Genomic DNA, 11,379 nt, shown 5'->3' on the forward strand with positions numbered 1-11,379 from the left:
TGGTTCTGTGGGAGAAAATTGATTAAAAAATAATGTGAGTGTATTGTTAAGTAGTAGAATAAAGTAGAACTAAACTCACAGTTTTGAGACTGCGCCATATAATCCAGTGCACCTTATGGTGCAGAAAATACGGTAGACAGGAAAGTAGATTAACTTCGGTGGACTTAAACTTGAAAAATGTTGTATAAAGACGTGTGACATCTTTTATTTTGTGCTTAAATTAAATATAAATCAATCGGTTCATGTGTGCTGCTTGAACTGAGGCACTACAGTGATCTGTAACATATTAAAACAGCACAAAACACTATTTATTGTTTGAATTTCTTACAAAAAAAAAAAAAGGGACCAAATTTGAGAGCTGAAAACTTGTTTAATACCAGAAGTGACCTTCTCTGTCTTCTTCTGTCTGTGTGTTGTCAGTTTCCTCTATTCCCCTTGTCACTGTGTGAGAACAAGGTGTGTACGGTGAGAGCAGGATGGCTTGTCAGACATAGCAACAGTTTTTAAGGAGGGTGGGTTTTTTTGCGAAGGGTCAATTGATTGCTATGATCGAAGCAGATTTTTCAGCATCACTTTAGTCTTTAGCGTCATATGATCCTCCAGAAATCATTATAATATGCTGCTCTTTGCCAAAGAAACACTTCTGATAAATATGAATGTTAAAAAAAACAGCTCTGTTTTATATTTTTGTGTCAAACTTTTTATAACAGCATAGAGTTTATTTATTTATTTTAAAGCTTGATTGTTATATAGACCCCAAACTTCTAAATGGTTATGTACACTACATTTTTAAAAATAAATTCATATTTTTATTCAGCAAGGACACATTAAATTAATCAAAAGTTATAGTGTCAAGAAGATATATCTATTTATCAAAGAATTCTCTCTCTCTCTCTCTCTCTCTCTATATATATATTCATATATTGTGCAGCACAACTGTTTTCAACATTGTTAATAATCAGAAATGTTTCTGAGCAGTAAATCATCATATTAGAATGATTTCTGAAGATCATGTGACACTGAAGTGGATTAATGATGCTGAAAATACAGCTGCACATCACAGAAATAAATTAAATTTCACAGAAAACTGCTATTTTAAATTGTAATATTATTTCAGAAATTGGTAAGGATAGCATTAGTGTATGTTCGGGGTTAACCTGCTAGTCATAAGGTTCAGTGTGCCTTGGAGATGTTGTTGGACAGGAGGTTTGCTCAGACTCTGGAATGCAGAAGGCCATCAAACACTAGAAGAATCTAGAAATATAACAAGCAATCTTTCACAGAGCCAACAATATTCAGTATACAATGACAGTTTTATCACAATAAACCAAGCTACTAGAAATGTAGAAAAGAGAAAGAATATGTATTTGATAAATATCCTGAACAGTTTTTATCAATATTTGTTTACCATTAGACGAGATCAAAATGCGTTTGAAATGTGACGCTGATGTAATGACATCACTAATTAATGATAACGTTAGTGTATATTTAGGTTAAATAAAAAAAGCCTATTTTCAATCATCAATTGAAAAATGACCAGCAAATATTTTACAGAACTGTCAATGCCTCTCATCTACACATAAATGTGCTATTAAAATCCCAAACTCTTCATGAAAAGCTAAGTCTATGGAGTTAGCATAAGTTCTCTTTCATCATCTCGTGTTCGAGATCCACCTATGGGAAGGGCATCCGTACCTGACCTCTGCAGAAGCATCCAATTGCACCAAGTCTGGCTAGACAGACAGAAGCGCGCAGCCAATGCCAGGTAAGGGCCCGCCCCCTTACCTAGGGGTATAATAATGGCTGCAGCGCTGCTATTCTCCAGTTGACATTCGCTTCTCGCGATCTCTGCATTGACACAGTTCGGTTGGATTACGATGCTCACCTTCGTGTCTTCAGGAGGACATATCAATTGATCAGCCTCCGCCAGACGTGACTGTCGTCTTCTCAGCTTTTCTGCTGTGTTCTGCATTCAGGGCCGCCGCGCTCTCGTCGTTTTCACCTGCTCCCACGGCTGCCCGCCACGGATTTTTCCGATTTCTTCTCCGGTATGTCGCTTTCTATACATAACGCTTCTCCGGGGAATAGCCTATCACGGGCCTGCCCGGCCGCGTGTGGAGCACTCATCGCTGCCAAGGACCTTCACCCGTTCTGCGTGGTTTGCTTGGGCCTTAAACACGCTCAAGAAGCCTTGGAGAACGCGGAAAATTGCAGTCATTGCCTTATGCTGCCCAAAAATGTTTTACGACGCCGTCTTAAGGTTGCAGCGACCCAGTGCTCCGAGCTCGGTTTTACTGACTCAGATCTGGGACACGGTGACGACGACGCGCTACCGGGGGACTCCCGGGGGCGCCTCCTCACTTGTTTGGGCTGACCAGCCCAATCCCGCATTCCCCGAAGAGGACATCTTCGCGGGCAACCTCATGCTCGCCGACGAACCGGCCGGTTCCGGCGATGAGGATGATGCAACCCTTCTCGGGGTCTCAGAGGACGAGGATGCCATCCCGCCCTCCGGCGTTCCCCAGGCTAGCGGCCACGCAGCCCTGCCTCAGTCCATCCTCCTGGAAGTGTGTGAGCGAGCGGCCGCTCGCCTCAACATTGAGTGGCCGGCTCCACAGAGCGCCACCGACCAGGAGAGGGATATTTACGACGGAAAAGTGTTGGGATCTCCTCCCGGTCCGGGGAAACAACTCTTCCCCGTCCTTCCAGCGTGCGCTAAGCATATGAGGCACAACTGGAGCGAACCGCTCGACTTCAAACACGGCCTTTCGGGCCTTGAAGTAAAGGATATGGCAGCTCATGGTATGGGCGACCCCCCCGCTATCGAGCCTTCCATCGCCAGGCACCTTAACCCCGCTCAGGGCGGGCTGCTCGCTCCCCCTAAGCCGGTCTTGCCCAACAAGCTGGACCGTTTTTCTGCCTCAGTTCACCAGGCCGCATACAAGTCCTCGGCCTTGGCAGTCAGGGCCCTGAACGTCTCGTCTCTCCTCTCCGCTTACCAGGCGGAGATTTTGGACGAATTAGGGCAACAGCTAAAAAAGCGAACTCCTTCTCTACACTTGTGGAAGGAGATCCTCACGGTGAACGACCTCGTCCTTCGTAATGCTCGCCAGGCCGTCCAAGCCTGCGGGCGCTCTATGGCGCTTTCTGTGGTGGGAGAGCGCGCGCTCTGGCTTAACCTGTCAGGCCTTCCTGACAGTGAGAAGCGGCGCATCGCGGGCGCGTCGATGGAGCCCGATCGGGCTCTGTTCGGCCCCGCCGTCGCATTGATGCAACAACGGTGTGACGACAAAAGGAAGGAGGACGAGGCATTCAAGTTATGTCTTCCTAAGGGGAAAAATCGACTCCCGCCGCGGCCGCGGCTGGAGGACCATCTAACCCTAACCCCATCGACTCGAAACGTAAGCGGCCTGCCTGATGTTCGATTGATGGAGGCATCGAGTCCGCGTTCATGGGCCACGAGCCCTTCGGACTCTCTCCCTGTCCCAGGACCCCCGTTCAAAAGACGCAGGGTCTCCCGCGGATGGATCGATTCCTCTTCGTTCGAGGCTGCCCAGCCCATGTGTTTAATGAACGGTGTGTGTTCCCCCCTCACGTTCAGGGGGTCTGTTGTGAGGAAAAGTGCAAAAGCAGTGTCACCACACCGCATACACTCTGTTCCCCTCACCCAACCAATAAAGGCTTCGGCCCCAGTGTTTCCCCAACACAAAACACACAGAAAAACAAAAAACACATTAAAACAAACGAATCAAATGAATTCGTTATGGAGAGAGGATCTCTCTCCGCAGAGAGAATCCATCTCCCCGCGGAGAGAGGAAATCTGTCTGAACCCCTGCATGTTGCCCCTGGTGTGTCCACTAGATGGCGCCATTGCATCACAAATAAACCAGCTGGGCTTACACAGCCCCGCTGCAGCTCGGGTGGGAACACTTTCAAATCACGAATGGGCTTGGCGAACTGTTTCGGCTCCCGAGTGGGTGATGCGTACTATAATGCAGGGATACAGACTGCAGTTTTCAATGAAACCCCCGCATTTCAACGGCGTTCTCTCTTCACACACAGAAGAGAACGCCTCACACATTCTGAAAGAGGAAATATCCTCCCTCCTAAACAAGGGAGCGATTCAGATGGTGCCCCCCACTCTGATGAATCAGGGATTTTATTCTCGTTATTTCCTGGTCCCAAAAAAGGACGGCGCTCTCCGCCCTATTCTGGACCTTCGTGTGTTAAACAAACATTTGAGGAAATACAATTTCAGAATGCTGACTCATGGCTCGCTCGCCCGTGCCATAAAGCAGAACGACTGGTTCACATCGGTCGACCTGAAAGATGCTTTCTTCCATATAAGCATTTATCCGCCACACAGGAAGTTTCTTCGTTTCGCCTACCAAGGCACATGTTACGAATTCACAGTTCTGCCGTTTGGGCTCAGTCTAAGCCCCCGGTGTTTCTGTCTGTGTGCGGAGGCGGGTTTAGCACCCATGAGAATGTCAGGTCTGAGGATTCTGACATACATAGACGATTGGCTAATCATAGCCGAATCGAAAGAGAAAGTGTTGCAGGACACCTGCCGTGTGCTCACGCACATCACATCTCTCGGGTTCAGAGTGAATGTGGGCAAGAGCAATTTTACACCCAGTCAGAATGTCATTTTCCTGGGTTTGGAGTTGAACTCAGTCTCCATGCGAGTGCGTCTCTCTCAAGAGCGCGTTCTCTCTCTAATGAACTGTCTGTCGCAGTTCAGAGAGGGGGCGAAAGTACAATATCGCACATGCCTCAGGCTGCAGGGTCTTATGGCTTCATCAATCCAGGTTGTACCGCTGGGACTCCTGAGAATGAGAGCGTTCATGAAATGGGTTTTGTTACTACATTTCAGCCCGACGCGCGATCTTTGCCGCTCTGTAATAGTGACGCGCGCCTGCTCGGCAGCCTTGCGCCACTGGAAGAGCGCAGACTTTTACGCACATGGAACCCCTCTGGGGACAGTTATGATGCGGAAAGTTGTGACGACAGATGCGTCTTTAACAGGCTGGGGCGCCACCCAGGAGGGCAGAACGGTGAACGGTCTGTGGCCGAGCAGACTACGTTCAGCGCACATAAATTATTTAGAGCTTATGGCCGTATGGAAAGCTCTGAATTATTTTCTGCCTCGCCTGCAGGGACATCATGTGCTCGTACGCTGCGACAATACCACGACAGTGGCTTATATCAACCGTCAGGGCGGCGTGCGCTCGTCGAAACTTCACGCTCTAGCTTACAAGCTTCTAGTGTGGAGCGCACAGGTTTTCCTGTCGTTACGCGCGACTCATGTTCCCGGCCTTCTAAACAGAGGCGCGGATCTTCTATCAAGGGGAAACCCAATCTACGGAGATTGGCGCCTTCACCCGCAGATAGTGGATATGTTATGGATGAGATTTGGACAGGCAACCGTAGATCTATTCGCCTCGCGCGAAAACTACCATTGTCCTATGTTCTTCTCGCTAAAGGACGTGGACGCACCCCTCGGGGTAGATGCACTGGCCCACCCGTGGCCCAGAGTGCTGCTGTATGCCTTTCCTCCCCTGTGCCTGATAATTCCTACACTGGCCAGGGTGAGAGAGCAGGGCCTGTCTCTCATTCTGATAGCACCCAGGTGGCCCAAAGCACCATGGCTGGCGGAGATAATAACTCTGTTATATGCCGAGCCGTGGCGCCTCCCCCCCCGCACAGATCTTTTGTCCCAAGCGAACGGGGAGATTTATCACCCACACCCGGACAGGGTGGCTCTTTGGGCGTGGCCCGTGAGAGGACGAACCTAAGCGCACTGGGGCTTTCGCCGTGTGTGATTGCTACTATACAGAATGCCAGGGCCGTGTCTATGCGATTCTTGTATGGCAGTAAGTGGCAAGTGTTCGAAGGGTGGTTTGATGGGCGTGGTCTCACATCTTATCAGTGCTCAGTTCCTGATATTTTGTGTTTCCTCCAAGACCTCTTGGAAAAAGGCAGGTCTTTTTCCACAATTAAGGTCTACTTGGCTGCGATTTCGGCCTTTCATGTGGGCTTTGAGGGCTCAACAGTCGGGCAACATCATCTAATCCGCAGATTTATGAAGGGTGCCTGAGTGGGACTTCTCCATGGTGTTGGAGGCTCTGTCTCAGTATCCTTTTAAACCTCTTGGAAGTATTTCCCTTAAGCTGCTGTCCTTCAAGACAGCTTTGCTCTTGGCCTTGGCATCAGCCAAACGTGTCAGTGAGCTACATGCACTTTCGGTTCATCCCTTGTGCACTAAATTTTCTCTTAGTGGAGATATGGTTTCCCTTAAGCCTAATCCGGCCTTCATGCCGAAGTGCTTCCCTGCGTTCACTTCAGAGGTGTTGGAGCTGTCCGCTTTTGACCCTTCACCTTTTTCCTCCCCGGAGGATGAGAGGCTAAATGCTCTGTGTCCCGTCCGTGCTTAACGGACATATATGAACAGGACTAGTGCTTTCCGGAAGAGCGACCAGCTCTTTATTTCATGGGCATCCACTCATGGAGGGAATCCTATTTCTAAGCAACGCCTCTCACATTGGCTTGTGAATGCTATAACTTTGGCTTATGAATCAAAGGGAATGCAGCCACCAGGGAGCGTCACTAAAGGACATCTGCTCCGCTGCCATTTGGTCTTCTCCTTATACCTTTGTGCGTTATTACTGGCTGGTTGTCACCAGCATCTCGGTAGCACATTCGGTTTTAGGGGTGTGGTCCTCTTAGCCCTTCCCTGCAACCCCGCTGGAAGAGGTGAAGAAGGAGTGAATGGGCCGGCTGGCCATGCACATCCCTGTCACTAGCATGTTTTTACATTCCTTTTCTGGGTGTATTTATATGCACATTGGTTATCATGTGTGTGATGCTAACATTTTTTCATGTGCTGCATATGCACAGCAGTCACGACTGTGCATCAGTATTGCAGGTTCATGAGTATGGGACGTGTCAGGCACCGCCTCTCTGGGGCGACCGTCCTTCTCTGGCTTTCAGAACCTCACTGTGAGTGTATTGGGCAATCGGGGAGCTGTCCATGTCTCTCCCATAGGTGGATCTCGAACACGAGATGATGAAAGAGAACAATAGGTTACTGTCGTAACCCCGGTTCTCTGAAACATCGAGTGGAGAGATCCACCAGCGTTGCCCCGCTTGCCACACGAGAAGCGAATATACTTACTGGAGAATAGCAGCGCTGCAGCCATTATTATACCCCTAGGTAAGGGGGCGGGCCCTTACCTGGCATTGGCTGCGCGCTTCTGTCTGTCTAGCCAGACTTGGTGCAATTGGATGCTTCTGCAGAGGTCAGGTACGGATGCCCTTCCCATAGGTGGATCTCTCCACTCGATGTTTCAGAGAACCGGGGTTACGACAGTAACCTATTGTTACCTCCTCTGATAACGGTTAAGATGCTAACGGAATTGTTCGAAAAGACTAAACCATTTCTATGAAGTAAATTCAACAGATGTTGGTCAAATACAAGCAAGAGAGATGTCTGGAACAGTGGCATTTGATATTTTTGCAATATTTTTTTTAATTTACTAAACTTACCGAAAGCAGTGAAAACAGCAGTGAGAAACAGAGCTGCAGCTTGACAGTGTTGTCGATCGCCCCGTTTCCATGGCAACTCCCTCCGTTCCAGTGTTTGAATCCAATGAACGTTACTCCAATGTTCAGGGCGCGCTCATTAAAACATGCAGAATTTACATTTATTTAATTTTACAGAAACACTCAACCCCCGATTAGCCCATTACAAAATCTGCTTGTGTGTGTGTATACTGTGAGACCTAATAGTTGACTTGACCCTCTGACGCTTGCACTCTATTTGTTTTCTCATCGCTTGTTTCCTTAAAAAAATACACTTCAGACTTTAAGTAGCTTATATTCAGTGGCACATGGACACCCCACAAGGCTATATAAAATAATGAAGAAAAATACATTTAGTTACTCTTTTTTTTCTGTGAGAGTGCACGCGCAGATCTCCGATGCCTCTGATCAAATTTCAACTAGTGATGGGAAGTTCGGATCATTTTACCGACTCGGACTTTTGAGTCTCGTTCAGCAAAATGAACGAATCTTTTTCTCGAGTCATTTCGTTCATTTCGTTCATTTTAGCAAAATGTTATTAAAATATTAAGTGCTACCTCCCCAACACATCTAGTACTTACGCAAACGTCGATCACACTACAAACAATACAAAACTAAAATGCTATGAGATAAAGAAAAAAATATTCATTCTTTACCTGGGTCTTCAGTCTGTGATTAGCTCATCTCACCTCTTATCTGACAAGAAGTCTTCGGGTTTAAGTCATTCCTTAATCACGTGACAGCCCCATACGCAAAACTAACGCGGTCTTGAGCCGGAAAGAGAATTGATTAGTTCATCTCATGAGTCTTTCGGGTCGAGTTTGACTTTGACTCGTTCCTTATTCACGTGACAGCCCCATACGCGAAACCAACGCGGTCTCGAGCCGGAAAGAGAATTGATTAGTTCATCTCATGAGTCTTTCGGGTCGAGTTTGACTCGTTCCTTAATCACGTGACAGCCCCATGCGCTATTTCTGACATTTCTGTCACTGTGTTTTTGTTACTGTTTGTTGAGGATCTGTGGTTTGTTATTATTTTATAAATATACAAAACCCTGTTATAAATAAAATTTTGATTAATTTGTCTTCTTGACTGTCTATCGGTAAATAAACACTAGGCTATTTAATAATATAATAATCCAAGCTTACAATTAAAAGTATTTATAGACTAGTTTGTTCATTTTTACTCCAATTTTGAGTTTGCTGGTATAATAATTGCTTTTCCTAGGCAGACTTGACATATTGGTGTAATATATGTATAAGAAGATTGCTCAAAAAAGGACATAATGACATACATTAAAAGCAAATAACATTTTGAATTTGAATTATTAATGTTAAAGACAAATTTTAAAGACATTAAGGTTATGATAACTTCAGCTTTAACAGTTTTAACCCAGCTCAGAGTGAGGAGTTTCAGATCCTGGTGCGCTGCCAATGCAGGGGCCATGTTTTGGGAAGACTTTGACGAGAGGGTAGCAAGTTTGAGGCCTTCTGCTACCTCTTCTAAGACCTCAGATGCTATGATGGCCAACCTTGCAGAGCCACTCTTACCCCGCACATCAGACCCTCTGGCCTGGTGGAGGAGATGTTCACCAGTATACACAAGCCTTTCTGAAGTCACAAAGACAAGACTTTGCATTGTGGCCACATCCGTGCCATCTGACTTTTATTATTTTTCTAAAACTGGGCAGATTATCTCAGATAGAAGAACTCACAGACTCAGCCCATCCAAGGTCAGGGAGCTTGTTTTTTTTTTTTATAATGTAAACATGCCTTAAAGCAAGTCCTAAAAATATAGCCACAGTGTGTTATTTATTTTAAAGCTTATTTATTTTTGTTTATTTAGAAAAAGACTAGCTTGTTGTGCAATATTTTTGTTGTTGTGATTTTAAAAGGTAATTTGTTATTGTTATAAGGCTCCGTAGCTTTAGTATCTCTTAATTTTCATTTATTTTTTATTCAAATGGTTTAAAATTATTTTGGGAATAGCTTGTTGTGCAATATTTAGTTTTTCTTTTTTTTATATTGTACTTTTAAAGTTCATTTGTTAAGGTTATTAGACCCTGTGGCTTTATTATCTTTTAATTTTAATTTCATTTTTAATTATTTACATTTTTATTATTTTAATTTATTTTGGAATAGTTGTCCTCTTTGTTACAAAGCTTTTCTGTAATAAACAATAAACAACTATTCAAAAGTATGTACAGTGTTTTTAATGTTTATAAAGTGTCATATGTTACAAAAGTATGGTTTACACAGACAATCTGATTTAATAACTGCACAACTAAACAAAAACAAACAAACAGACAGAAAAAAAGATCAACATTTTAAGCATAACCAACTCTTTATTTCCACATTCAGTGTTATGGAAAAGTACCACCATGACAGAAATTAAAAACAACAATTTGAAACCAGAAATGCATCACGTTACTGTAAGAGTAAATAATACTAATAATAAATAAGTACTACGCACCCATTTTGTAAGGAAAGTTGTAAATGAACTAATTACTCTAGCCAATGTTGTCACATCACAGTACAAAAGAACGAAAAACCCGAAGAACCGAAAGATGAACTATTCAATTATCTGCATTATTTTACTGTCAGTGTCTATGGTTTTAGCGTATGGGTCTGTCACGTGATTAAGGAACGACTCGACCCGAAGACTCATGAGATGAACTAATCAATTCTCTTTCCGGCTCATATTGCATTGGGTTTAACGTATTGGACTGTCACGTGATTGAGGAACGAGTCAAAAACCCGATAGACTCGAACTATGAACTAATCAATTCTCTTTCCGGCTCATGCTGCATTGGGTTTAACGTATTGGGCTGTCACGTGATTGAGGAACGAGTCAAAAACCCGATAGACTCGAACTATGAACTAATCAATTCTCTTTCCGGCTCATGCTGCATTGGGTTTAATGTATTGGGCTGTCACGTGATTGAGGAACGAGTCAAAAACCCGATAGACTCGAACTATGAACTAATCAATTCTCTTTCCGGCTCATGCTGCACTGGGTTTAACGTATTGGGCTGTCACGTGATTGAGGAACGAGTCAAAAACCCGATAGACTCGAACTATGAACTAATCAATTCTCTTTCCGGCTCAAGACTGCATTGACTGACAGGTGAATTACTACTACTAGAACAGAACCCATAGAATAATGCGCATGCGCGACTGAACGAATCACTCCCCGAGACGACTCGTTCTTCCCGAGTCACATTAAAGATTCGTTCAAAATGAACGAATCGTTCAAGAACGACACATCACTAATTTCAACATAGATCCAACATTATGATTTCGATCAGATGCATAGGCTGTGTCGGTTGATGATGAGTCAACGTGATTTCGACATTGAATCGATGCTTTCGCGAACCCGCTACGAACTCTCGAACTGATTCAAATGATTCGCGATCCCCAAACTGACTCAAATGATTCGCGAACCCGCTATGAACTCACAAACTGATTAAAATGATTCGCGATCCCGCTACGAATTCCCGAACTGACTCAAATGATTCGCGAACCCCAAACTGACTCAAATGATTCGCGGACCCGAACTCACGAACTGATTAAAATGATTCGCAATCCCACTACGAACTCCCGCGAACTGATTCAAATGATTCGCGATCCCCAAACTGACTCAAATGACGCAAATGATTCGCGAAACCGCTCCGAACTCCCAAAACTAATTAAAATGATTCACACTCCGAACTCCCGAACTGAATCAAATGATTCACGCTCCGAACTGCTAAACTGACTCAAATGATTCATGCTCCGAACTCCCAAACTGACTCAA

At 44.9% G+C, this 11,379-nt stretch overlaps 1 protein-coding gene across 1 annotated transcript; it reads left to right on the forward strand.

The window, feature by feature from the left end:
• The first annotated feature begins 2,237 nt into the window (after positions 1 to 2,237).
• Positions 2,238 to 6,284, forward strand: LOC127971285 (uncharacterized). Its single transcript, XM_052574177.1, has one exon. It carries the CDS (start codon positions 2,238 to 2,240, stop codon positions 5,796 to 5,798), a length of 3,561 nt encoding a protein of 1,186 aa, XP_052430137.1. The 3' UTR covers positions 5,799 to 6,284.
• Positions 6,285 to 11,379: the final 5,095 nt, after the last annotated feature.

This window comes from Carassius gibelio, chromosome B14, assembly GCF_023724105.1.
Source record: "Carassius gibelio isolate Cgi1373 ecotype wild population from Czech Republic chromosome B14, carGib1.2-hapl.c, whole genome shotgun sequence".
Taxonomy (NCBI): Eukaryota; Metazoa; Chordata; class Actinopteri; order Cypriniformes; family Cyprinidae; genus Carassius; species Carassius gibelio.